This window comes from Mauremys reevesii, linkage group 13 (genome assembly GCF_016161935.1).
Source record: "Mauremys reevesii isolate NIE-2019 linkage group 13, ASM1616193v1, whole genome shotgun sequence".
Classification (NCBI taxonomy): domain Eukaryota; kingdom Metazoa; phylum Chordata; order Testudines; family Geoemydidae; genus Mauremys; species Mauremys reevesii.
In genome coordinates, this window is record NC_052635.1 from 15,724,349 (window position 1) to 15,750,916 (window position 26,568).

A 26,568-nucleotide genomic window follows, 5' to 3' on the forward strand; every position below is an offset into this window, starting at 1 on the left:
GGTCTGATCTTGGAGAATTCAGCATCCCCTTCCACACCGTGCACTTCCCACAGCGAGTCTGCCCGGGCGGGGCTTCTTGGGAAGCCAGAGGGCCCTGCACCCCCACTAAGCAGTCAGATGTGACTCTCAGCCAGCTGATAAAACAGAAGGTTTATTAATTGACAGGAACAAAGTGTAGAACAGAGCTTGTTAGTACAGAAATCAGTGACTTTCAGCCAAGTCCATCTTGGGGGGAGGGGAACCCAAAACCAGAGCTCTGGTCCTCCCCCTGCACCCCAAGCAGAGACTGACTCGCTTCCAGCTGCCTGGCCCTTGCCCTGTCCTACCCGTTACTCGTCCTCTGGCCTTTGTCTCACTTCCTGGGCCAAGAGTCACCTGGTCGCAGCCCCCTCCTGGGTCTCAGGTTATGAAGGGGCGGCGATAGCGTTCATACAGGCAGCTGGAGCAGCCCCTCAACAGTCAAACACCCTTATTCTCACCACCTAGACATTGGTGCAATACAGATGGAAACTGAGGCACACACAGCATTCATGCAAAACCGTAAGACTCACATAGGCTCACATACAACATAAAAAAGGAAAATCCCCACTTTGTCACATATGTACTTGGGGCAGCTAGCTCATACTGCTGTTTGCCCCTACCTGTGCTACCATGGCTACAGTGCTATTTTTAGCATGCTAGTTTAAGCAGAGCTAGCATGGATATGCAAGTTGGGAATAGTACCCCCCAGCTCCAAGCACAGAAGGAGCCCTTCTGTTTTCTTCCATGAGATCCTTGCTTTGTTGAGTGCACAGGACAGCTGCACAAGGGGCAGAATTAAGATTGCATGGGCAACTGTACCTTATCTGCCATCTCCTTACATTCAAGTGTTCACCTGTGCAACCAATGCACTTTTATAGCTATAGCTATGTAGATAACATATCGCCCCTCTCCAGCTCCATTTCCCCAACTGTAAAATGAGGGTGCTAACCCGCAGCAGCACTGGAAAGGTTAAATTAATGACTCACAGGCACTCTGAGACTTTGGGTGGAAGGTGCTTACAGAAATACAAACTGCAAGGAGAGTTGCAACTCTTTTTGCTCCAACACAGCTCCCATTCCTCCCCAGTGATGGAGAACCAGACAGAGGCGAGCAATTTCATCCTTCTCGGCCTGACCAATCTCCAAGGACTGCAGCACTTCCTCTTCCCTCTCTTCCTCCTCCTCTACATGACCAGCCTGCTGGGTAATGGGGCCATCTTGGCTGTGGTGCTGGCTGAGCCCCGGCTCCACACCCCCATGTACTTTTTCCTGGGTAATCTCTCCTGCCTGGACATCTGCTACTCCACAGTCACCATGCCCAAGATGCTGTCTGGTTTCCTGTCAGAGCACCAGACCATCTCCTTTGCCGGCTGCCTGGCCCAGCTCCACTTCTTCCACCTCCTGGGCAGCAGTGAGGCCATACTTCTGGCCGTCATGGCCTATGACCGCTATGTGGCCATCTGCAACCCGCTGCGCTACAGGCTGGTCATGAGCCCAAGGGCCTGCTTGCTCCTGGCAGCAGCCACCTGGTCCACCGGCTTCCTGCATGCCCTGATGACCACCGTCTTGGCATCCAGGCTGCCCTTCTGTGGCCACAATCATGTCCCCCACTTCTTCTGTGACATCAAGCCCCTGTTGAACCTGGCCTGCGGCAGCACCCGCCTCAACCTGATCCTCGTCAACGTAGATGCTGCAGTCCTCGGTCTGAGTTCCTTCATCCTCACACTCCTCTCCTACGTGTACATCATTTCCTTCCTCCTCCTGAAGGTCCAGTCTCGAGAAGGCAGGAGAAAGGCCTTCTCGACCTGCGCCTCCCACCTCACCGTGGTGTCTCTTTTCTATATACCAGTTCTTGGCAACTACATAGCTGCCGCCCCTGGGGTCTCCTCTGAAAGAGACATGATACCCACCCTCATGTACAGCATTGCCACCCCAGTCCTGAACCCCCTGATCTACACCCTGAGAAATGAGGAGGTGAAATCTTCCCTGAAGAAATTCCTGAACAGAAAACCCTGTTCCTGGAAGGACATGCATTAAATGAATCCAAAATGTCCACAATTATGTTTAAGGCATTTCAGTCTTTGTAGATCCACAGATTTTTTAAAACATTTTTTGTCGCTCATTTTGTCACTCTAGGTCAGCTTTCTCTACCTGTGTGTCTGTCCTCACTGGGTTGACTTTTCTCTATCTGCTCCTTCTCTTTGGTTTCATGCCACCACCTTTGGAAAGCCACTGTGAGAGGGAGATGATAGTCATCTTCATGTACAGGATCTTCATCCCAGTGCTGAACCCCTGATCTACATCCTAAGGAACCAGGAAGTGAAATCCACCTTGAGGGAAGCAGTGAGGATAAACCTCTTCCATAGGAAATAGAAAGTCAAGTGGAGAGAATTCTCATAAAGTGAATGTTCTGTCTCTGATGTTGTCATGGGAAGTGGAAAAATAGACAACATAGTGTAAAAATCACAGACTTGATAAAGTCACCGGATATGGCTCATTGCAACAATCTGTAACCCACTAACCCGCCTTTGTCCTGGGACCATAGAGGTGTTAACTTCTCACTTCACCTTGAATGGTCTCTTGCAACATGTATTCACTTCTTATGCTTAAGAATCTGTTCCAGCTTATATTTAGCTGTCACTCTCTGAGTATCTGTCCCAGAGCTGAAGAAGAGCTCTGTGTAAATTCAAAAGCTTGTCTCTTTCACCAACAGAAATTGGTCCAATAAAAGATATTACCTCTTATCTCTCTAATGTACTGTAAGGGAAAATCCTGCTTGGGACACTTGAAAATACACTCTAGGGAACCATATTAACTATGATTATAATTTTTTTATTAAAGTAGTGCTAAGAAATTACACTGTAATTCATCATTCTTATTGCTATTTGTATTACAGCTGTAATTAGGAAATAGACCACTGGCAACCGTTCTGAGTATCACTGCTATCAATATTTTTGTTGCATCAGTGCATAAATAAAACACGATTCCCCTCCCCCTCCTCCCCCAGGAAAGGACCAGTTGGTCAAAACTGAACTTTTCATGGGAAAGAGTTGGACTTGAGAAATGTTTCTAGTAGAAAAAGTTGAAAAGCATGTCCAAAATTGTTGAAACATTTTGTTTTGACATTTTTTAAAATGAAAAATGCCAATTTTCCATAGTTTAAAATGCCTTTTCTTTCAGAAATTTATTCTAATTAGGGCACTTTTAAAAAAGTCAACAATGGCTAAAATGTTTCTAAGTTATGTTGGTCTAAGGTAGAAAGTTATACTGATTTAATGGTGTTTTATGCCACTGTAGCTTATTCAAGTACAGGAAGAGGAATGAGTAATACTACTAATATAAAGCATCTTTATACCAATATAGCATCATCCATACTGTGGTATCAGTATAATTATTCCAGTCAAAACAAAAGCAAACAAACAAACAAACAATCCATGCCCAAGATCATTATAAAGACAGAAAACACCATGTGTAGATCAGTGTTGACATTTTGAGCTTGAGTAAATCACTTGACCCATTTCCTTTCACCTTCTGTTTGACTTGTCCATTCTGATTGCAAACTCTCTGTGTTACAGCTGATGGGGAATTTCTTAATATATATTTTTAAATCAGAAAATGCTGGTTTGTCAAGATCCAAACTGTTTGCCAAACAGGGTCAGGTATGACAATTTTAAAATGGTCAGAGTGAAACATTCTGATACTTTTAAAATCAAATTTTCCAGTTTGAAACAAAAATTGGTTTTCAAGAGAAGTGGGAGGAAAAATGCAAGTGGTGAATTTGCATTGACTAGATGCTGACCTGGGATAAAAAAACCCGCAAACCCATAACTATTATAGTTGCCAGATGCACACCTAAGATTAGTATACATAAAAAAGTATTTAGGGTGAATTGTCTTTTCCTCTATTGATTCACTTTGTCTAATACATGCATTGGATCACACTTTGGATGAAATTCACCCAGGCTGGGATTTTCAGTTAAGATATCCATTCACATCCTAATGAAATGGTCAACATGTTTTTTGTAAAGGGAAATCATGCCTCACCAATCTACTAGAATTCTTTAAGGGGGGTCAACAAGCATGCGGACAAAGGAGATCCCGTGGATATAGTATATTTAGATTTTCAGAAAGCCTTTGACAAGGCTCTTAAGCAAAATAAGCTGTAATTGGTAAGAGGGAAGGTTCTCTCATGGATTGGTAACTGGTTAAAAGATAGGAATATAAATGGTCAGTTTTCAGAATGGAGAGAGGTAAATAGTGGTGTCCCTGAGGGGTCTGTACTGGGCCCAGTCCTATTTAACATATTCATAAATGATCTGGAAAAAGGGGTAAACGGTGAGGTGGCAAAATTTGCAGATGATACCAAACTACTCAAGATAGTTAAGTCCAGGCAGACTGCGAAGAGCTACAAAATGATCTCACAAAACTGAGTGACCGGGCAACAAAATAGCAGATGAAATTTAATGTTGATAAATGCAAAGTAACGCACATTGGAAAACAGAATCCCAACTATACATATACAATGATGGGGTCTAAATTAGCTGTTACCATTCAAGAAAGTGATCTTGGAGTCATCGTGGATAGTTCTCTGAAATCATCCATTTAATGTGTGGCGGCAATCAAAAAAACAAAAAGAATGTTGGGAATCATCAAGAAAGGGATAGATAATAAGACAGAACATATCATATTGCCTCTATATAAATCCTTGGTACGCCCACATCTTGAATATTGAGTGCAGATGTGGTCGCCCCGTCTCAAAAAAGATATATTGGAATTGGAAAAGGTTCAGAAAAGGGCAACAAAAATGATTAGGGGTATAGAACAGCTTCCATATGAGGAGAGATTAATAAGACTGGGACTTTTCAGCTTGAAAAAGGTGACTAAGGGGGGATATGATAGAGATCTATAAAATCATGGGTGGTATAGAGAAAGTAAATAAGGAAGTGTTATTTACTCCTTCTCATAATACAAGATCAAGGGGCCACCAAATGAAATTAATAGGTAGCAGGTTTAAAACAAACACAAGAAAGTATTTTTTTCATGCAACGCACTGACAACCTCTGGAACTCCTTGCCAGAGGGTGCTATGAAGGCCAATACTATAAGGGGTTCAAAAGGGAGCTAGATAGATTCATGGAAGATAGGTCCATCAAAGGGCTATTAGCCAGGATGGGCAGGGATTGTGTCCCTAGCCTCTGTTTGCCAGAAGCTGAGATCGATGAACTCCTGTCTGCTCATTCCCTTTGGGTCACCTGCCATTGGCCACTGTCAGAGGACAGGATACTGGGCTAGATGGACCTTTGGTCTGACCCAGTATGGCCGTTCTTATGTTCCTAATATCAACAAGAGTAGCACATCTAACTCCCTTAGGCCCCTTTGAAAAGTTCAGCCCTTGTGCAGAGGGCCGACACAATTCCAATACACCACTCAAATCCTTCCTCAGCTGTCAAAATAGGAGTGAAGCATTGTATAGGCCTTTATTAGGATAATAATAATAATAATAATAATAATAATAATAATAATGTATTGATATTTTAATTGATATTGTCACATATAATGCTGTATATTTGTGGTTTTGTTTATTATTACACAGTTCATTGGTATTAATGATAACAGGGAATTAGCATGTTTTCATATTTCTGTTCTTACACAAGAGGCTAATAATAATAATAATAATAATAATAATGTCAAGGTAAGAAGGTGAATGTGAACATATGATAATTTCCTATTATCCTCTGAGCTAACCAAATGAATGTGAATAAGAAGCTGGAGAGAGACTCTTATTCTATGAAACCAGTTTATTGTGTAATAATAAAAATAAAAGACTTATGTTTGTATTCTGCCTACTCTCCTGCTTTCACCCAGCATATAGCACAGACATGCACATAGAGACTCATTTCTCTGCTGTCTTTTGTAATTTGGGAACCCAAGTCTGATAAGAAAAAAAAAGAATCTGAAGCCAATGTTTTTGGCTGAGAGTTTATTGATGTGGAGGCTTTTCTTGCTTCTAACGCCATGGGAGCACAGCCAGGCTGTTAGAGCCCTGCTAGTAATTGCCTCTGTGCCGATGAAGAAAGGAAGCAGCAGTGCAGGAGCAGCGAGGCTGCACATGTCCAGTGGGATCTCATTAGACTAGCTGAGCAAGCTGCTCCCCAGCTGGGGACCCCGGAGGCAAAGCTGTGTGCACCTTTGCTGTGGCTGGCACTCCAATGCCTGATACTCCCGTTGCTTGTCATTTTGAATCTAATCATCCCCTTGCTTTGGGTCTCACGTCTCTGGCCAGAGTCTGTAACTGAATCCAATCTGAAACCACAACCCAAACCCGATGAATCCCCTATGTTCTGAGTTGAACTCGGTCATTCGTTTCAGTCATTAGCAGCGTTTTAAATTTACACAAGTGCTGGGAAATCCCAGGGGATGGGGGGACTCTGCCAAAGAGCTAGCAGCTGAGGTTTGCAAGGCATGAGAGTTCAATAGGAAAATCCCTGCATCTGAGCCAGGCCGAGCCCAGTGAATTAGGATTTATTTGTATTGGGGTCCTGCCTGGGAGCTCCAGTCACCACCAGGAGCCCCATTGCAGTGGGCACTTGATCAGGGGTTTAACAAGTAAAACTTTCAAAAGCATCACAGGATTTAGGAGCCTAAAGGGAAGATTTTATGAGCATTTAGGCTCCTAAATTCCATTGACTTCAGGTGCTCAGGGCCAAGAGTCTCAAAGGCATTTAGGCGCTTTATTCCCGTTGATATTGATGGGAGTTTGGTGCCTAATATTTTTCGAGATCTGGGCCATAGGCACTTTTGGAAATCCCACCAAGCACTTAGCTGCTTCTTTAGGCCCCTAAATACCTTTGAACATCTGGCCCTTAGGTGGCTAGTCCAATTGACTTTCAATAAGTCTTAGGCTCATAAGTGCCTAAGTCACTTAACTCCATATTTTAAAAGCATTTAGGTGCCTAACTCATATTTATTTCATTGGGATTTAGGTGTCTAAATACTTGGCGGACCTGGGCCTGAGGCCTTGCCACACTGAATGTAGCAATACATAAATACATTTGAAAAACTGGGTTCAAATTCTTTTGAAAGTCAACAGGACTTTGGCCCTGCCACAGGGAAACTGGTACTGATAGAACTGGGGGTGCAATTTTATACTGATTTAGCTGAACTAGTGCAACTTTGTATGCAGAGACACTTACATCTGGACTTGGAAGGATTAGATTTTAGTCAATAAATATCAGTAAACATTGACTTCACCATACACACTCACACTGATGAAAGCATATTTCCATCAGCGTAACAGAAGAACATACAAACGGCCATACTGAGTTAGACCAAAGGTCCATCCATAGTAATCAAAATTTACAGACAGACAAAGTAAGAAAAATTCTGCTTGAGAACATATTAGAGTTTGATTTAAGACTATTTACTTTGTATATTTTGACATGTGATGCTGACTATTTGTCTTTTAATGGCTACAAAGTGTTAACATTTTGAATCTCGGCATCTATTGATATTAAATAATAATTTTCTAATCCCCCATAATTTCATGCTTACCTATAATTTTGCACAACCGTGAACATTTAAATCAATAAAAATAGGGAAAAATGCTTTAAAATAAACATTGATATTATCTGTCAAAATTATATTAAAAAAAACCAACAAATTCAGTGTCATTATGGCACATAAACATTTGGCATAAGCCCACAAAGGTACAGGCACAACAAAGAACCAGTTGTGAACCAATGTGTGCGCGTTCACACTTAAAAATTGCACTGGTTTAATAAAATTGATTGAAGTTCAACTGATGCAATTGTGTGTTAGATGACCCCTCAGGGATGATGCACAGAGGATATGAGTTGTTACTGTCAGCTGCTATACAATTTTAGCTCAAGCTGCAGCGACTTTTGTATTTAGTTCTGGAGATTCCTACTTCAATCCCCAGTGTGCTGGTCAAAAGGGGGATCATCACTTAATGTCTGTGAACAGATAAACCCTTAGGCCTCATCTGCACCCAAGTCTTGTACTGCTGTAACTATGTTAGTGCCAGGGATTTTTTTTTTACAAAGATAGCTATACCAGTACAACCACTACAATGGATACAGGTCTATTGACATAAAGGTACGTTAAAACAGTATTACTAGCCCCCTTTCCTATACATGAATAGATAGAATAGAGATGGTAGGGCTGCATTTAACCTGTATAGTCACTCAGTTAGGCCCTGTTTTTTCCAGCATTTAAATGCAGGCACATCTTTACCTTAATGTCTGCAGAACTGGGGCCTTAGGGAATATCTACACTACGGAATTACTCCAATTTTACAGAATTCGATTTTTGGCAACAGATTGCATAAAGTCGAGTGCATGTGTCCATACTAAGCATATTAATTGGCGGTGTGCGTCCATAGTGCCGAGGCTAGCGTCAACTTAGGGAGCGTTGCGCTGTGGTAACTACTCCATAGCTATCCCATAGTTCCCGCAGTCTCCCCCACCCATTGGACTTCTGGGTTGAGATCCCAATGCCTGATGGGGCAAAAAACATTGTCTTCTGCCGAGCACCTAGGAGATGATGATGGCTATCAGTCGTAATGCAGCGTCTTCTGCCGAGCACCAAGGAGATGACAATGGCTAGCAGTCGTACTGCACCATCTGCTGCCAGCCTAAGATTTAAAAGATAGATGGAGTGGATCAAAACAAGAAATAGACCCGATTTGTTTTGTATTCATTTGCTCTTCCCCTCCTTCCATGAAATCAATGGCCTGCTAAACCCAGGGTTTTGACTTCAATCCTTGAGGGGGCCATTCTGTGTGACAGTAGTCTGTGTTTCTCCTTGATGCAAAGCCACCCCCTTTTCTAATTTAAATTCCTTGTAAGCCATGTCGTCAGTCGCCCCTCCCGAGAGCACTGGCAGACAATCATTTTGCGCCTTTTTTCAGTGCAGACTCCATACCATGGCAAGCATGGAGCCCCCTCATCTCAACGCAGCAGTCATGAACAGTGTAAACATCTCATGCATTATCATAGTTTATGCAGAACCAGAACCTGAAAAACCAAGCGAGGAGGAGGCGACGGCAGCGCGGTGACGAGCGCAATGAAGACATGGACACAGAATTTTCTCAAAGCACGGGCCCCGGCGCTTTGGAGATCATGGTGTTAATGGGGCAGGTTCATACCGTGGAACGCCGATTCTGGGCCTGGGAAACAAGCACAGACTGGTGGGACCACATAGTGTTGCAGGTGTGGGACGATTCCCAGTGGCTGCGAAACTTTCTCATGAGTAAGGGCACTTTCATGGAACTTTGTGACTTGCTTTCCCCTGCCCTGAAGCACCAGAATACCAAGATGAGAGCAGCCCTCACAGTTGAGAAGCGAGTGGCGATAGCCCTCTGGAAGCTTGCAATGCCTGACAGCTACCAGTCAGTCGGGAATCAATTTGGAGTGGGCAAATCTACTGTGGGGGCTGCTGTGATGCAAGTAGCCAAAGCAATCACTGAGCTGCTGCTATCAAAGGTAGTGACTCTGGGAAATGTGCAGGTCATAGCAGATGGCTTTGCTGCAATGGGATTCCTTAACTGTAGTGGGGCGATAGATGGAACCCATATCCCGATCTTGGCACCAGACCACCAGTACATAAACCACAAGGGGTACTTTTCAATGGTGCTGCAAGCCCTGGTGGATCACAAGGGATGTTTCACCAACATCAACATGGGATGCCCGGGAAGGGTTCATGACACTCATGTCTTCAGGAACACTAGTCTATTTAAATGGCTGCAGCAAGAGATTTACTTCCCAGACCAGAAAATAACTGTTGGGGATGTTGGCATGCCTATAGTTGTCCTTGGGGACCCAGCCTACCCCTTAATGCCATGGCTTATGAAGCCATACACAGGCAGCCTGGACAGTAGTCGGGAGCTGTTCAACTATAGTCTGAGCAAGTGCAGAATGGTGGTAGAATGTGCATTTGGATGTTTAAAGGGACACTGGTGCACTTTACCAACTCGCTCAGACAATGCTGTGTGCTCCACAATCTCTGTGAGAGTAAGGGGGAGACGTTTAGGGGAGGTTGAGGCAAATCACCTGGGCAATTAGAAGAGCACACCAGGAAGCGCTGCGCATCAGAGAAGCTTTGAAAACCAGTTTCATGACTGGCCAGGCTACAGTGTAAAAGTTCTGTTTGTTTCTCCTTGATGAAAACCCGCCCCCTTGATTGACTCATTCCCTGTAAGCAACCCACCCTCCCCTTCAATCACAGCTTGCTTTCTAAGGAAATAAAGTCACTATCGTTTAAAAATAACGTATTCTGTATTAATTGATTATAAAAGTAGGGAGATAACTGCCAAGGTAGCCCGGGTGGGGTGGGGGAGGAGGGAAGGACAAGGCCACACTTCACTTCAAAACTTGTTGAATGCCAACCTTCTGTTGCTTGGGCTGTCCACTGGGGTGGAGTGGTTGGGTCCCCGGAGCCTCCCCCAACCCATTCTTGGGCGTCTGGGTGAGGAGGCTATGGAACTTGGGGAGGAGGGAGGGCAGTGAAACAGGGGCTGCAGTGGCACTCTGTGATCCTGCTGCCATTCCTGAAGCTCCACCAGACACTGGAGCATGTCCGTTTGATCCCACAATAGCCCAGCACTGCATCCTGCCTCCTCTGATATTCCTGCCGCCACCTCTTATCTCGATCGTCCCTCCTGTCCTCATGTTCGTCCCTCCTGTCCTCACGGTCATTGGCCACCTTCCTATACTGTGATACTGTGTCCTTCCACTCATTCAGATGAGCTCTTTCATTCTGGGTCGATTGCATAGAAGCGGCATGTCTGCGGCTCTGCCCCGGAGCATCTGTTTGATTATTTGGTTTTCTGGTACACTTGTCTGAGCTCCTTAACTTTCACACGGCACTGTATTGAGTCCCTGTTGTGGCCTCTCTCCATCATGCCCTTGGAGATTTTTTCAAATGTTTTGGCATTTCGTCTTTTGTAACGTAGTTCTGATAGCACAGAATCGTCTCCCCATACAGCGATCAGATCCAGTATCTCCCATACGGTCCACGCTGAAGCTCTTTTTCAATTCTCAGACTGCATGGTTACCTGTGCTGATGATCTTGACTGGCCAAACAGGAAATGAGATTCAAAAGTTTGCAGGGCTTTTCCTGTACACCTGGCAAGTGCATCTGAGTTGAAAGTGCTGTCCAGAGCGGTCATAATGGTACACTGGGGATAGCTCCCGGAGGCCAATACTGTCTAATTGCTTCCGCACTAACCCTAATGCGAACAGGCAATATCAATTTCAGCACTAATCCCCTCATCGGGGAAGAGTACAAGAATTGATTTTAAGAGCCCTTTATGTTGAAGTAAATGGCTTCGTAGTGTGGATGGGTGCAGGGTTAATTAGATTTAACGCTGCTAAATTCGACATAAACTTGTAGTGTAGACCAGACCTTAGTTTTCTTCCGGTCTGAAAATACCATTACACTTCAGCCACAGGAGAGCAGAAAAATACTTAAACTGAGATTTTCAAAGAAGCCTAAGTGATTTAGGTTTCCACAGCTCTTAGCTCCTTTGGATATCACAGATTTCATATCTGTGTGGTGTTCATATACTGGGCAGATTAAAAGATAATTAAGCAGTGGAACCCTAGTCTGGTCAGTAATATTCCTAGTCACAGAAGAAATAACTTGTAATCAGAGTGGGTTGGAATTCAGAACTTCAGTCCCACAGGAAATTCCGAGATTTTAAATTTGGTTTTGTCCTGAAATGTGCCAAAGATTTGGAATTTTTCATTAAGTGAAATATTCCAAAAAGTATTTCCTTTTAAAACTATCAAAACATTTCACTGCAATAAGGTTGAAAAGGTTTCGTTTTGATATTATATTATATTATATTATATTATATTATATTATATTATATTATATTATATTATATTATATTATATTGCCAAAATTGTAAAATTAAAGTTAAATATTTCAATATTTCCTGTGAAAATAAGAACAGCCATACTGTCTCAGACCAAAGGTCCATCTAGCCCAGTGTCCTGTCTTCCAACAGTGGCCAATGCCAGGTGCTTCAGAGGGAATGAACAGAGCAGGTAATCAAAGTGATCCATACCATCACCCATTCCCAGCTTCTGGCAAATAGAGGCTAGGGAGACCATCCCTGCTCATCCTGTTTAATAGTCCATAAATGTATCTAGTTCCTTCATAAACTTATCTAGTTCTTTTTTGAACCTGTTATAGGCTTGGCCTTCACAACATCCTCTGGCAAGGAGTTCCACAGGTTGACAATGTGTTGTGTGAAGAAATACTTCCTTTCATTTGTTTAAAACCTGCTGCCTATTAATTTCATGTAGTGACCCCTGGTGCTTGTGTTATGAGAAGGAGTAAATAACCCCCTTCTTATTTACTTTCTCCACACTTGTCATGACTGTACAAAATAGCAGTACAGGCCCCTGAGAAATTTGAACTCATGAACCCTGGTTTATAAGGCCAATGTGCTAACACTGAAGCTATGAAAGCAGTTGTCAAAAAGCTACGAAATAGGTATAATGTCATAAAATATTTCAATTGGCTCAAATCAGCATTTTCCTTTGAGGAACTGTTCTGCTGGAAAATTTTCAACCTGCTTTACATGTGCTAAGTGATAGGCAGAAACAACAACACCGATGAAATCTCTCTATCATTCCATGCACACACTATTACCAAATGCAGAGTGCACACTTAAGGTTCTGATACAGTCCATCCCTTGCAGCAAATTCTGTTGCAGCTAGGACAATTCCAGTGGCAGTGAAAATGATTCAAAGCACTTCTGGATCGGAAGCAAAGCTGCCCCTTTGCTAAGCCGCCATCTGCTAGCCATTCATTCTACTTCACAATAATAATTAAAATCATAGCGGATTTCTAATTTCTCCTTCTCTGGAAGCTGCTACTTAGAAATGACCTTTTTTCTCACACTGGCAATACTATTGTTGATTTTGGTGAGCGTTTGTCAGGAATTTTCAAAGGAGCCTAAAGAAGTCAGATTGATGATCACTTAGATTTGGGGGGGGCTCATTCCTTAAGGTACATACATGAATTTTAAGCCTAGAAGGGACCATTATGATAATGTAGTCTGACCACCTGTGAAACACAGGCCCTTTGAAAACACCCACCTAAGGAAAAGCTGCATAAAGCCATCAGAATTTGCTCCACATTTTATTAAAATGATTAGTCGGGAACAGATTATCCTGCATCAGTGATTTGACATCTTGTACTTCAGAATTTAAACTTATATTTCAGCTTTTGTACGTTAAGGCAGGGATTTTCAAAAAATGTCTTAGGCTGGCAGGTGCCCTTAGGATCCTTTGAAAATCTGTATCTGCCATATAGATTCATAGATTATAAAGTCAGAAATGAACACTGTGAGCATCTCATCCACCCTCCTGTATTTCATAGGTAGGCGGGCCATTCGTCTGGTTTTAGGACAGACAGTCCTGCTTTTCTAAGATTTGTCCACCATCTGGTAGTGAGACAAAAGTTGAATGTGGTTTTGCCTGGTATCGGACAAGGAATGACATTTTGAAGAGCATGCCACGCCCATGGACACATTCTTCAAAATCGTGTCCCATGTATGGCACAGACTCAAGCACACCATGAGGAAGTATCGGAATGTCCAGTACGTTGGGGATCTGTCAGTGGATACCCTAGTCATGAGAATTCCCTGCATTTATTGCTGTTGAAACTAGAACTGCTCCAGTATTTATTTTTAAATTGCCGGTGATGGAGAATCCATCATGACACTTGGTAAATTGTGCCTGTGGTTAACTACACTCTAGCCTTCATGGGATCAGGACTTGAGTATAAGCAACACCGTGGTGTCTGCCTGTCTGCAGAGAACCTGTCACAGTGACTCTGGGGTAGGCAGGAACTGCTCCTACCCGTTGCAATAAACAGAGCTCATTAAAAAAGGTTTTGCTTTGGTTTTGTTTTTCCTGCACTAAAAAAATTGGCTTTAGTTACAAAACAGAAGGCCCTGAAATTTGAAAGTGTTGTTGTTGTTGTTGAAAATGAAAAGAAATTCCATTTTTGGTGTGATATTGTTCAAATTTTTGGCTTCTTGATGGAAAATCACCATTTTTTGGAAGAAAGTATCTATATCGATATCGATATCGATATTGATATTGATATATATGTATTTCGGGGGGGAAACAACTTGCTTTGTGGCTAACCCATTTCCTTATTTTGTTGGTGGTCAAATCCAGCAAGGAAGAAGATGGGCTGTTTGGTGTGAGTGGCATTTTGTTTTCAGTTGTGGAGCTTAGATTGTGGATTGAGCCAGGAAGAGTAAACCCACCATTTTGTTTCCAGTCTCACTCTTGGGACATTCAAATTAAAAGGCTTTACAAGGGATATGTAGCTAGCCAGCCCTAGCAAAACTTTATTTTCATAAGCTTCATCTTCTGGTGTGGGAAGGTGGGTAGAAAAGACACCTCAGAGTTAGATTCTTTCCTCAGATCTCAGGGTAACTTTCAGATATTCTAAAAAAACACATCCTTTTTGGCCTTCTTTATGAGTTTATTGCAGTATAAATGCCAAGTCATGTAAATCTGCCATAGCTCCACCCAGTCAATGGGGCCAGATCCTCAGCTGGTGGAAATCAGTGGCAGCTCCACTGTTGTTACTGGATCTATGCTGATTAACCCCATCAGAGGATCCAGCTTCTAGATCTAATAAAGCTATATTCTGCTACTGAAGTGAATGCCTTCTTCCCCAGAATCATTCTTAGTTGATGCAAGGAACATGAGCCTGTCTTCCCATTGATGGGGCTGAGGCCCTATTGAATTTCAATGAAAGTCAGGTGCCCAGATCCTTTAGGTCCTTGGAGAATCTCAGCTTAAGTGACTGAAAACTCCACAATTGTTTAGGGCTCAATCCTGCCAGGTCCTGGGAACTGCCCTTAAAGGTCAGTTCCCACTGAGACCTCTGAAGTCACTGGGATGTGAGGACACAGGGGCTGTGATTTCCTATAGAAGTTCCTAGCTCCCATTGAATTTGCAAGGGTCTTGGCTGCCTAACTCCCTTCGGCTTCTTGAGAATCCCAGCTACTCTAATGTACAGAATCAGGTCTTGGGAATGGGAGTCAATGCATCATGGGAGTCCCATGGCTGCAGTACATTATGGGAGATGAAGTCCAGCTAGGGAGGCTAGCTTACAGAGGAAACTCCTATGAGGCACTGCTGCAGGATTTCAGAATCAAAATATCTCAATTTAAGGATACAAGATTTCACTCTTTGGCCAGAATATTCCACGGTGTTGGCTGAAAATTAAAAAAAAAAAGTTCTATGGTTTTGGGGGTTTCAGGTTATTTTAAACTCAATTTTATATAGAAAGAAGTTATTTCATTGAATATCCTATTTTTGGTTAACAGAAGTCTGAGTCACAAAACGCCAATTTATCCTAAAAGCAAAAAGGCACTCAATGGAATAAAACAATAGAAAACATGATTAAAGGGGAATAAGTGAAATCCATTTCTTCTCAATACATCCTTAATTGTGGATGTTACATAGGCAGTGGCTTATCAATATGATAAGAAATATGCTTAGAGGTGGGAATGAGCAGGAATAGCACCTGAAGTGGAACAAACGTATTTAGGAGATATCAACCCACATGCTTCAGGGAATGGGGAAATAGGGGTCAGGAATATTTTTCCCCTTCCTATAGAAGAGATGGAACTGACACAAAATTACTATTAATCCCAACTGAGATCAGGGCCCCATTGTGCTAGGCAACATATAGACATATAATGGGATACAGAGCCTGCCCAAGGAGCTTACATTCTACGGTAATTATATGCACATCTCTCATTGAATTTCAGTGGAATTTGGGCATCAAACATCTTTGAAAATCTCAGCATAAATAGACAAGTCAGCCAAACAGCTGGCAAAAGAGGTATAGTTATTACTGTTTCACAGATCGGGAACGAAGGGACCACCTCACCCATAGTCCAACAGGAATTTCATGGCAGGGTTGGTAGTTGATCCCAGATCTGTTGTATCCCATGTCTTTTCATCCTGTGCCTGCACCTGGTGGCTACAGCACTTGGTTTATAAGCAGGAGTTTTAAAGATATCTAGGACATTTGGGTGACCAATTCCCATTCCTTTCTGACAGTCCCCAAATCTTGTAGTGGCTTTGAAAAATCTCAGCCTATGGCTGGGATTTCAAAGGAGCCTAAGGGAGTTAGGCCCCCAAGCCCATATTGAAATTCACCAGGAATTATCTGCCTACCAAGATATTTATATGGCCCTTATCCCCATAGCATCAGATGGCTACACAAGCAGTTATGGATTTAATCCTCACAACTTTCCTGTATGGTAGGGAATTATTATTCCTATTTTATAGATGGGGAAACATCCATACAGTAGATCAAGGTCCAAGGTCACACAGAGAATCAGTGACTGAGCCAGGAATTAAACCCAGGTCTCAGGAATCCAATTTTACTTCTCTATCTGCTAGACCAACTTTCTAATCTTAAAAAACTGGATTTAGACCCCTGAGGGAATCCCAGACTACTTGCTTCCCTGCCTCAGACTTGATGACTTCTTGATATCCCCTTCAACCCTCCATTGCTATGATTCCATGCCTATCTGATTGGTCAGGGAGCAGTTCCTGTCCAGGGTTTTCCTCAGGACTTCTTTCACTTCCTTGTTCCTCAGGCAGTAGATCAGAGGGTTCAGTGCTGGGGTGACCACGGCGTAAAAGATAGACACCACCTTGTTGAGGTTGAAAGGGTGGATCCTCCTGGGCCGGGCATACATGAAGACAGTGGCTGAGAAGAAGATGATGACCACAGTGAGGTGGGAGGCGCAAGTGGAGAAGGCTTTCTTCTTGCCCTGGGTGGTGGGGATGTGCAGGATGGTGGCGATAATGCACAGGTAGGAGAGGGTGGTGACAGCAAGTGGGAGCAGCAGGATGACCAAGGCCAGGGCAAAGTCCACCATCTCTGCCACAGACATGTCGGTGCAGGCCAGGTTGAGCACTGGGGAGATGTCACAGAAGAAGTGGTTGATGACCCCAGGACCACAAAACGTTAACCGAGAGATGAAGTACACCTTGACCAGGGAGATGGAGAAGCCACCCGCCCAGGAGAGAGCTGCCAGCTGTAAGCAGAGCCGGTGGGTCATGATGGCTGGGTAGCGCAGTGGGTGGCAGATGGCCATGTAGCGGTCGTAGGCCATGACAGCCAGGAGGACGCATTCAGTGCACATGAGAGAGATGAAGAAGTAGAGCTGGGCCATGCAGCTGGGGAAGGAGATGCTCTTGTTCTGAGACCAGAAGCCCACCAGCAGCTTGGGCAGGGTGACCGAGACGTACCAGATCTCCAGGAAGGACAGGTTCCCCAGGAAGTAGTACATGGGCTTGTGGAGCTTGTGGTTCTGTTTCACCACCAGGATGATGACCACGTTCTCTGTGACCGTCAGTACGTAGATAAGCAAAAAGACCAGGAAGAGCAAGGCCTGGAGCTCCAGTTGGGTAGGGAATCCCAGAAGGATGAATTCCCTGAGGCCGGTTTGGTTCTCCATCCTGGCTTGGGTTTCAAATTCGTTATCTGCAGATGTGAAAGGAATGGAAAAAGCAGCTCAGTGAACTCGTGCTTTGTGCAATGGATCGAGAACGTGAATCCATCCATCTAAGTAATTATAGGGGCCATATCAGTAGAGTAGCTGACCACCTCACAATCATACATGGATTAAGGGGCTACTTCATCATCATGTGCAAGTACTTATGTGGGTGATGATGATGCACATAATTGCCATCATGACCCTCATGTGCTAGTGCTAGGCAGACCTGTGTGGTATTTTTTGTCTGAAATGTTTTTCATCAAAAATGTGGATTCTTCAATTCCAAAATATTTTGCAAATTTGTCAGTTTTGCCAAGTTATTTTGGGTGAAAAGACCTAATATATATATATACATTTTATTCTGACATTTTTGTAAACAAATTGTTTTGATACTTTGGTTCAAAATGACTTGTGTTTCAAAATTTCCCTTGATTTTATTAACAAACAAAACCATTCTAAAATGGTCAAAGCTACAATGAAACTTTTTTTTTTACCCAAAACTTTTTTTTTATTTTTTGATTTGTTGAAAGTTTTGAAAAAGAAAAGAAGTTTTTGTTTCAACTCCAAATGATTTTTTTCTAATTTTTTGGAACTGCCAGTGCACTGAAAAATCCATTATTCTTACAGCTGTTGTGCTGAGTTTTTCCCCAGAGAGCTTAAAAGATCTTTATAGACCTTCTTGAACATTCCTTTTGATCAAAACAGAAGGAAATCACCAAAAAAATGTTCACTTTTGTTGAAACATTTAGTTTTTTGAGGAAAATTTTGTAAATGAAAAATGTTGAAAGTTGTCAAGTGTTTTGTTTAAACAGAAACAACTCCCCATATTTTCTCATCATTTCCCCTCCATAAAGGATAATCTAGTCTGACCCTTAGTATAACATGGGACATTACATTTCACTAGTTGCCCTTGGATGCCCATAATTTAGGAACTTAAGAACAGCCATAGTGGATCAGACCAACGGTTCATCTTTCCCCATATCCTGTCTCTGACATTGGTCAGTGTCAGTTGCTTCTGACAGTTGGAGGTTTAGGGACTTCTGTACCATGTGGTTGCATCCTTGACCATCTTGGATAATAGCCATTGACGGACCTATTCGCCATGAACTTACCTATTTTTTTTAACCCAGTTATACTTTTGGCCCTCACACCATCCCCAGGCAATGAGTTCCACAAGTTGACTGTGCACTGGGTGAAGAAGTACTTCCTTATGTTTGTTTTAAACCTTCTGTCTATTCATTCCATTGGATGACTCCTGGTTCTTGTGCTATGTGAAGGGATAAACAACACTTCCTTATTTACTTTCTCCACACCAGTCATGATTTTATATACTGCTATCATATCACTCATTAGTCATCTCTTTTCTAAGTTGGACAGTCCCCGTCTTTTTAATCTCTCCTCGTTTGGAAGCTGTTCCATCCCTCTAGCCATTTTTCTTGCCATTCTCACTACATTTTCCAATTCTAATATATCTTTTTTTGAGATGGGGCAACCGGAACTGCAGGCAGTACTCAAGGTGTGGGTGTACTATGGATTTATATAGCAGTATTATGATATTTTTGTTCTATTATCTATCCTTTTCCTAATGGTTCTTAATATTCATTATCTATTTTGACTGCTGCTCCACATTCAGCAGATGTTTCAGAGAACTAACCACAATAACTCCATGATCTCTTTCTTGTCAGGTAACAGGTAATTTAGATCCTATCATTTTGTATATATAGAGGGGATTATATTTTCCAATGTGCATTTCTTTTCACTTATCAGCACTGAATTTCATCTGCTATTTTGTTGCCCAGTCACCCAGGTTTGTCAGATCCCTTTGTAACTTCAGAATCAGCTTTGGACTTATCTTGAGTAATTTTGTATTGTCTGCAAACTTTGCCACCTCACTGTTCTCCCCCTTTTCCAGATCATTTATGAAGATGTTGAACAACACTGGTCCCAGTACAGATCCTTGAGGAAACCTGCAACTTATCTCTCCATTGTTAAAACTGACCATTTATTCCTACCCTTTGTTTCCTACCTTTTAGCCAGTTACTGATCCATGAGGACCTTTCCTCTTATCCCATGACAGCTTATGGTGCTTAAGAGCCTTTGCTGTGGGACCTTGTCAAAGGTTTTCTGAAAGTCCAAATACACTATATCCACTGGATCCCCCTTGTCCACATGCTTGTTGACCCCCTTAAAGAATTCTAATAGATTAGTGAGGGATGATTTCCCTTTATAAAAGCCATACTGACTCTTTCCCACAAAACCCTGTTTATATATGTATTGGCTAATTTTGTTCTTTAGTACAGTAACTCCTCACTTAAAGTTATCCTGGTTAACGTTCTTTTGTTTTTACGTTGCTGATTGATTAGGGGACCTGCTCAGTTAAAGTTCTGCAATGCTCCCTTATAGCATTGTTTGGCATTTTCTACTTTATTCCTTTTTTTTTCATGAAATGTACTTATCTTTTTTTTCCCCAAAAAAGGCTGTGTTCTTTCATAGAGCAGCCCCAGGTGTAATGATATCAAATGATTGGAAACATGCTAGATTAACCTTAACTGGAAATGGAGAGCAAGGATTTTTTAATAGTGAGAGTAAGTAACCACTGGTTATGGGTGCCACTAGAAAAACATAGACAGGTATTTAGTGCTATTATAAATATTAATCTTTTAAAAAACCCTAAAAAGCATGGCTGGTAGATGATGTTACAAACCTTGACTCAGGAGCAATCTTTATTCACAGTACTCATCATACTGAAGTCAATATTTTTTTTCACATGATAGATAGATAGATAGATAGATAGATAGATAGATAGATAGATAGATAGATAGATAGATAGATAGACTGACTTGGTAAACTTTGAACTCACCTTTCACTGCTACAAAAAGTTCTGCAGTATCAGGGTGGATGATGAGAAGGTGCAGATATGTGGGACAACTTGCAAAAATTTTCAGCTCTCAAGAAGTCAGTCTAGCAACTTAAACCAGATCTATCTAACCATCTATCTATCTATCTAAGAAATTTCTGTCTACTTACTAATTAGAATTTCCAAATTGCTAGCGACCATGGTACCTAGGCGTTGCACAGGAGTTGTTAAAACAAACAATCAAGCTGGCTACAAGGTCAGTCAATAGTCTATCCAAGTGTGGAAATTAGTCATATGTCTCAACCTTAGCACACACCCTGAGTAGATTTTCTGCCCTTCCTGTGGTGTGGTAAGTCCTCCAGTGAGACCTGAGGTTGGCAAGGGAGGACTTTTTAAAAATGATTGCAGTTGCTGACAAGAAGAAAAACCCCTGGTGTTAATCACCATTGTGTTGTCTTTAAAGCACGGTGAGCATTTTCCCCAGGTGTTAATTAATGGGTCTAAACTTTTTAGGTGGGTTAGGAATTTCAGAAGGAGCTTTATATAGGACAATTGTCATTAAGGGAACTTAATAAAAATAAATAAGAGCAGGACACCTATGTATGAACTCCTTTCCCTGTCATGTTATTCTCCCAGGGGACCTTGCCCATCAGTTCCCTGAGGGAGTCGAAGTCTGCTTTTCTGAAGTCCAGGGTCTCTGTTCTACTGCTCTCCTTTCTTCCTTGTGTCAGGATCCTGAACTCGACCATCTCATGGTCACTGCCTCCCAGGTTCCCATCCACTATTGCTTCCTCTACTATTTCTTCCCTGTTTGTGAGCAGCAGGTCAGCAGGTCAAGAAGAGCTTTTCCCCTAGTTGGTTCCTCCAGCACTTGCACCAGGAAATTGTCCCCTACACTTTCCAGAAACTTCCTGGATTGTCTGTCTCCTCTCCATGTCTCTGTGTCATCTTCCACCTCTTGTTTTTTTCAGATAGGGGCAGGGACTGTCTTCTCCCCTTTGCCTTACCAACAAGTGAGCATATTAGAACCCCAAACTCAGGGGAGGCTTGCAGGTACTACTCTTAACACAAATAATAGTAGATGCTGGGACAAATGTGGGGATTTTGGTAATATTTTTATAATTCCTATGCACATTTCTGTTTCTCTGTGTGCTTTGTACCACTATACGGTAAGGTCTGGTCTACACTTGTCATAGGTTTCTCCCCCACTTGGAGCTTTTGGGTTCACAAGATGGGGACCTGCATGGACTCCCCTAAACTAAAATCCTAGTTTAGATCTGATACGCTGCCACCAGTCAGTTTTCTAAGTGTCTGACACACTGCCTGTCCCCGCAACTTTCTCTGGGGAAAGACAGATTCAATCTCCTTGACTCTCTACACACAGGGAAGCAGCCCACTTCCCCCCTCCCTCTCTCCTAGCCACTCTGGAGACATATACACCGATTCAACTCTGTGAATCAATCTCAGGAGGAACTCACTCTTCCCCCCTCCCCTTCCCTTGAATCTCCACAAGAGAAGGAATTAACCAAGTCCAAAGAAAAGAAAAGAATTTATTAAAAAGAACAAAAAAAGAAAGTACACTATCTCTGTCATACCAGGATGGAACAATACACAGAGTCTAAATTATAAACCTGGAGAGAACTCCCCCTCCCCCTTTCTTTCTCAGTAAAAGCAAAGTACAGTAATAGAAATAAAGAGATTACTTCAGCAAAACACACAACTGCCAATGCAGAAATAAAAGAAAAAAATACTAGTTCGCCTTTCTAATACTCACTAGACTGAATAGATGAAAAGAATTGCAGAAACCTGGGAGGACTTGATTAAGATGTCTGGACTCCCTTAACTCCCAAGAGAGACTCTCTAAAACAAAAGAACAGAAAAAAAAACTTCCCTCCACAGAGATTTGAAAATATCTTGTCCCTGATTGGTCCTCTGGTCAGGTGGTCATCAGGTACTGCTTGTTAACCCTTTACAGGTAAAAGAGACCTTAACCCTTAAGTAACTGTTTATGACAACACTACAGACCTATGTCGGTACAACTATGTCTCCCAGGGGTGTGAAAAACACAGTTACAATGACCTAACACCTGGTGTAGACAGCACTATGTGGATAGGAGAGCTTCTCCCGCCAGCATCGCTACTTCCTCTCGGGGAGGTGGATTAACTACGCTCCTTCCCAAGGTTCATAGAGCATCTTCATTAAAGTGCTACAGCAGCGCAGCTGCATCAGTGAATCATTTGAAGTGTAGATGTGCCCTACATCTCAAGGGAAGGGACGAGATGTTGGACTCACAGAGATGTCTGGTTGAAGACCCAGCGTCACTGAGAAATTGAATGTAAATGGAGGTTCTGAAAGAGGCAATGGAAACACCTAGCACAGCAAAGGCCCTGAGCTGGGGAACAAAGGAGAAAGGTGTCTGATGATGACTGTGATAAGAACTGGGCTCACAGAGACTCAGGAGCTGTCACCTAGGACTGACAGACAAAGAGACGGGGCAGAGCCAAGATGGATTCTCCAGCAGCTTGGCCTGGGGGGAGCCCTGGCCTTGGCCTGTCTGAGCTTTGAACCACCAAGGGACTGTTTAAAAGCAGATCTATGACAGAATCACTGGGACAGGCCCAACTGAATGATTACTTGGCATATTAATGCCCTAGGATTCCCACCAGATAAACCACGGTAGAAGCAGCAAGATGGCCATTAGATGCTGTGATTGATCTCCCATTCAACTGTTATCACACCTCTTCTTCTGCAGTTGCACCGGCTATTGACTTCAGTGAGAGCAAATGGTGTTCAGAACCACTGAGGGTGAGAAGAGTAGTTCACACTTGTACTATGCCACCTGTGTCTGAAATACCCATGTATGTAGCTGTGAAAATAACCAACTTTTCTACTCACTGGCTAAATTTAAAATATGAAAGTAAGTGTTTTAGATGATGATGATGATGATGATGATGATGATGATTCAGTGAACCAAACAAGTTGAAAACAAAAAGTTTAGCCAGATTTCCCAAACACAATATTTTGCTTTTCTTATTTTGAAGTTCTTAACCACTCTTAAAAAAAATTGCAGTAAATTTCTAAACGAAAACACATTTTTTAATGAAACAATTGAAATATTTCTTTTTAAAAAGGTTGAAAGGAACAGTTTTGATTTAAAAACAAATCTGGTTTATTTTCTGTCCAACTGACAAAAATTTGGCAAACTCAACTCCAATTTGCCAAATGTTTTGATTTTTCCATCCCCAAACGTTTTGTCATTAACTACAACATGCAGTGCTTCAGAAAATCCTAAATTACCTCCTTTGGCAAATAGCATGGAGATTAGTCACTCGGGTCAGCCAGTAAAGTGTGATATAACCACACACACACACACACACACATACACTAAGCCAGAGGACTATTCTTGAATTCCAGTGTGTGGATCAGCATTGATAGACAGTGGTGAAATTCCGACACAGATCTCAAACACTCCCTAAGATACATGAACAGATAACATTGTGAAAAAATGTGACATAGATACACAGAGGGTTGATCAATTTATTTTTAAATCACTCTTATTATGTCATACTCCAGTGTTGGGAGTGGTATACAAATTTAGAGAGAGAGATGAGTACAAATGGGAAGTGCTAGTTTAGCTACTGAGCTAGATTAGATAGATAGATAGATAGATAGATAGATAGATAGATAGATAGATTATGAGTGTTACAGTACTGGTCTTACCAGAACCCAAGGATTATCTAGATTAATGTTCATAGAGAAGGTTCATTTTAAAAACACTGAGCTGATGGTTCTTCCCAAAGCTTCTTTCACATCCTTGTTCCTCAGGCTGTAGATGAGGGGATTCAACATAGGGATGACCAGGGTATAAAACACAGACACCACTTTGTTCTGAGCTGGAGCAGATAGTGAACTGGGCTGAGCATACATGAACGTAAGAGTACCATAAAATAAACTCACAGACATCATGTGGGAGGCGCAGGTGGAGAAGGCTCTGTGTCTGCCCTCAGCAGAGCGAATCCTGAGAATGGCAGAGATGATGTAGGCATAGGAGATGAGAATGACCATGGAGGTGCTCACGATGATGAGGCTGGATAAAGTGAACAGCACCAGTTCATTGATGTCTGTGTTGGTGCATGAGAGGCTTAGCAGGGGTGGAATGTCACAGAAGAAGTGATCGATCTCATTGGACCCACAGAAACACAGTGTAAAGGTGAAAACTGTTTGCACCATGGAATTTACACCACCACAAACATAGGAACCCACCAGTAGTTGAACGCAAACCTGTTTGGACATGGCGATGGGATACCGGAGCGGGTTGCAGATGGCGGTGTATCGATCATATGCCATGGCTGCCAGGATGAATGTCTCAGTGGTGACAAAGACACCAAAGAAGAAGAATTGGGTGGCACATCCAATGAAGGAAATGGTTTTGCCGCCTGCTAGGAAGCTCGCCATGGCTTTGGGGGCAATGGTAGAGGAGTAGAAGAGGTCTAAGAGTGACAGGTTCATGAGGAAGAAATACATGGGCGTGTGCAGACGAGAGCTCGCTCTAATGAGGAAGACCATGATGATGTTCCCCAGCACAGTTGTCATGTAAATTGCTAGAAACACCACAAAGGGGCCCACCTTGAGCCCCGGACCAGTTCCAAACCCCAGCAGGATGAATTCTGTCAGTGCTGTGTGGTTTCTCTCTTTCATTGTCTCCATTTCCTTCGGAAAAGGAATGAAATAAGCATTAAAAAAGAACCAAAGGGCTAAAGAGACTGCATCAGGCTACAGGCCCCATTTGTAGCTCACTCTCATTGAAAATAAAGGCATGGCTCTCGTTGGCTTTGATAAAAGTGGACTTAATCCTTAGAAATTTCATAGAGCATCAATTTGTTAACTTTCCCCTTGATAATTATTTACAAGAGAGTAATTTGCCCATAGAGGGCAAGCTTCTGCTACTCTTACTCATGCCCTTACTCACTGAGATCCATGGGACTCCCCGTGGAGTGAAGGAATACTTGACATGAGCTGGTGTGGTGAAATGTGGCCATCAGTCCACACAGTCCTTTATTTTAAGTCTAGAAGGGAGCAAGATGAGGATTTAGTACGCATCAAGCCCAAGAGTTTGTGACTGAACTAGAGCATAACTCTGTCTCTCTCAAAGTTAGGAAATGCCAGGATTAAAGTTGCCCGTGCAACTTTCATTCACCTCCCAGTACTTGCACATTATGATTAGACGTGGACCAACTGGATTTTTAGAGGTACTCGACAGCAAACACACACATTGATGAAAAAACATTTCCATCAATAACCATTGAAATTTACAGACAGGCAAAGTTACTCTGCTTGAGAACTTACTAGAGTTTGATTTAAAGATATTTATTTTGTACATGATGACATGTGACACTCACAATTTGTGTTTTAGCAGTTATAAAGCTTTAACTTTTATATTTCAATGTGTATTGTCATTAAATAATTGGAATCTAACACCCTTTCTTTAAGCTCCCCGTAGTTTACCATAATTGCGAAAATTTCAATTGTTAACAATTGAAAAAAGGCTTAAAAATAAACATTGATATTCTCTGTTGAAATTATATTAAAACATTGAATTATGCCAAGCTTAATTATGATAGAGTCTTTAATTACCTAATCACACATTATTATTTTCACAGTACTCCTGCCTCCTGGTAGATGGGACTCAACTACTGAACATCTATTGAATATTTTGTTTTGTCTCCATTGTTCTATGGGTGACCCCAAGGTTTACATATTGCACACTATTCAATCCCAGCTCTGGAGAGGGAATGATTAATTCCTCCAGGGGCTTTCCCACAGTATCTGAGTGCTTCATAAACATCAATGATTTTGTTTTCACAGCACTGGAGATAAGAGATTTTTATTCTGCCCCAACCTTTCCCTTTCCCTTTCCCAGTCCTGGCTCTTCCTCAAGCCTGGCTCCTTGTCTCATCCTAGTATCCTCACCGAGCTAATCCAAGTCCCCTCTCCTCAGGCTTCTCATATCAGTCACAGTCTCCTTCAACATCCAGAGTCACTGACCACTTTGTCTAAGTTCCCCTTTCCCACTGACTCCCAGACCCAGTCTCCCTCTCCAGGCTTCTCATCCAAT

The 26,568-nt window shown here is 42.4% G+C and overlaps 3 protein-coding genes across 3 annotated transcripts; 1 reads left to right on the forward strand and 2 right to left on the reverse strand.

Annotated features, from left to right (window-relative positions):
- Positions 1–1,109: 1,109 nt before the first annotated feature.
- Positions 1,110–2,057, forward strand: LOC120380117 (olfactory receptor 12D2-like). Its single transcript, XM_039497612.1, has one exon. It carries the CDS (start codon positions 1,110–1,112, stop codon positions 2,055–2,057), a length of 948 nt encoding a protein of 315 aa, XP_039353546.1.
- A 14,546-nt stretch (positions 2,058–16,603) lies between these two features.
- Positions 16,604–17,557, reverse strand: LOC120380118 (olfactory receptor 6B1-like). Its single transcript, XM_039497613.1, has one exon. It carries the CDS (start codon positions 17,555–17,557, stop codon positions 16,604–16,606), a length of 954 nt encoding a protein of 317 aa, XP_039353547.1.
- A 6,658-nt stretch (positions 17,558–24,215) lies between these two features.
- LOC120380675 (olfactory receptor 12-like) lies at positions 24,216–25,160 on the reverse strand. Its single transcript, XM_039498634.1, has one exon. It carries the CDS (start codon positions 25,158–25,160, stop codon positions 24,216–24,218), a length of 945 nt encoding a protein of 314 aa, XP_039354568.1.
- Between the last annotated feature and the right edge of the window lie 1,408 nt (positions 25,161–26,568).

Coding starts and splice junctions, on each gene's coding strand:
- LOC120380118 (XM_039497613.1), bottom strand. CDS start 17,557: ATGGAGAACCAAACCGGCCTCAGGGAATTCATCCTTCTGGGATTCCCT.
- LOC120380675 (XM_039498634.1), bottom strand. CDS start 25,160: ATGGAGACAATGAAAGAGAGAAACCACACAGCACTGACAGAATTCATC.
- LOC120380117 (XM_039497612.1), top strand. CDS start 1,110: ATGGAGAACCAGACAGAGGCGAGCAATTTCATCCTTCTCGGCCTGACC.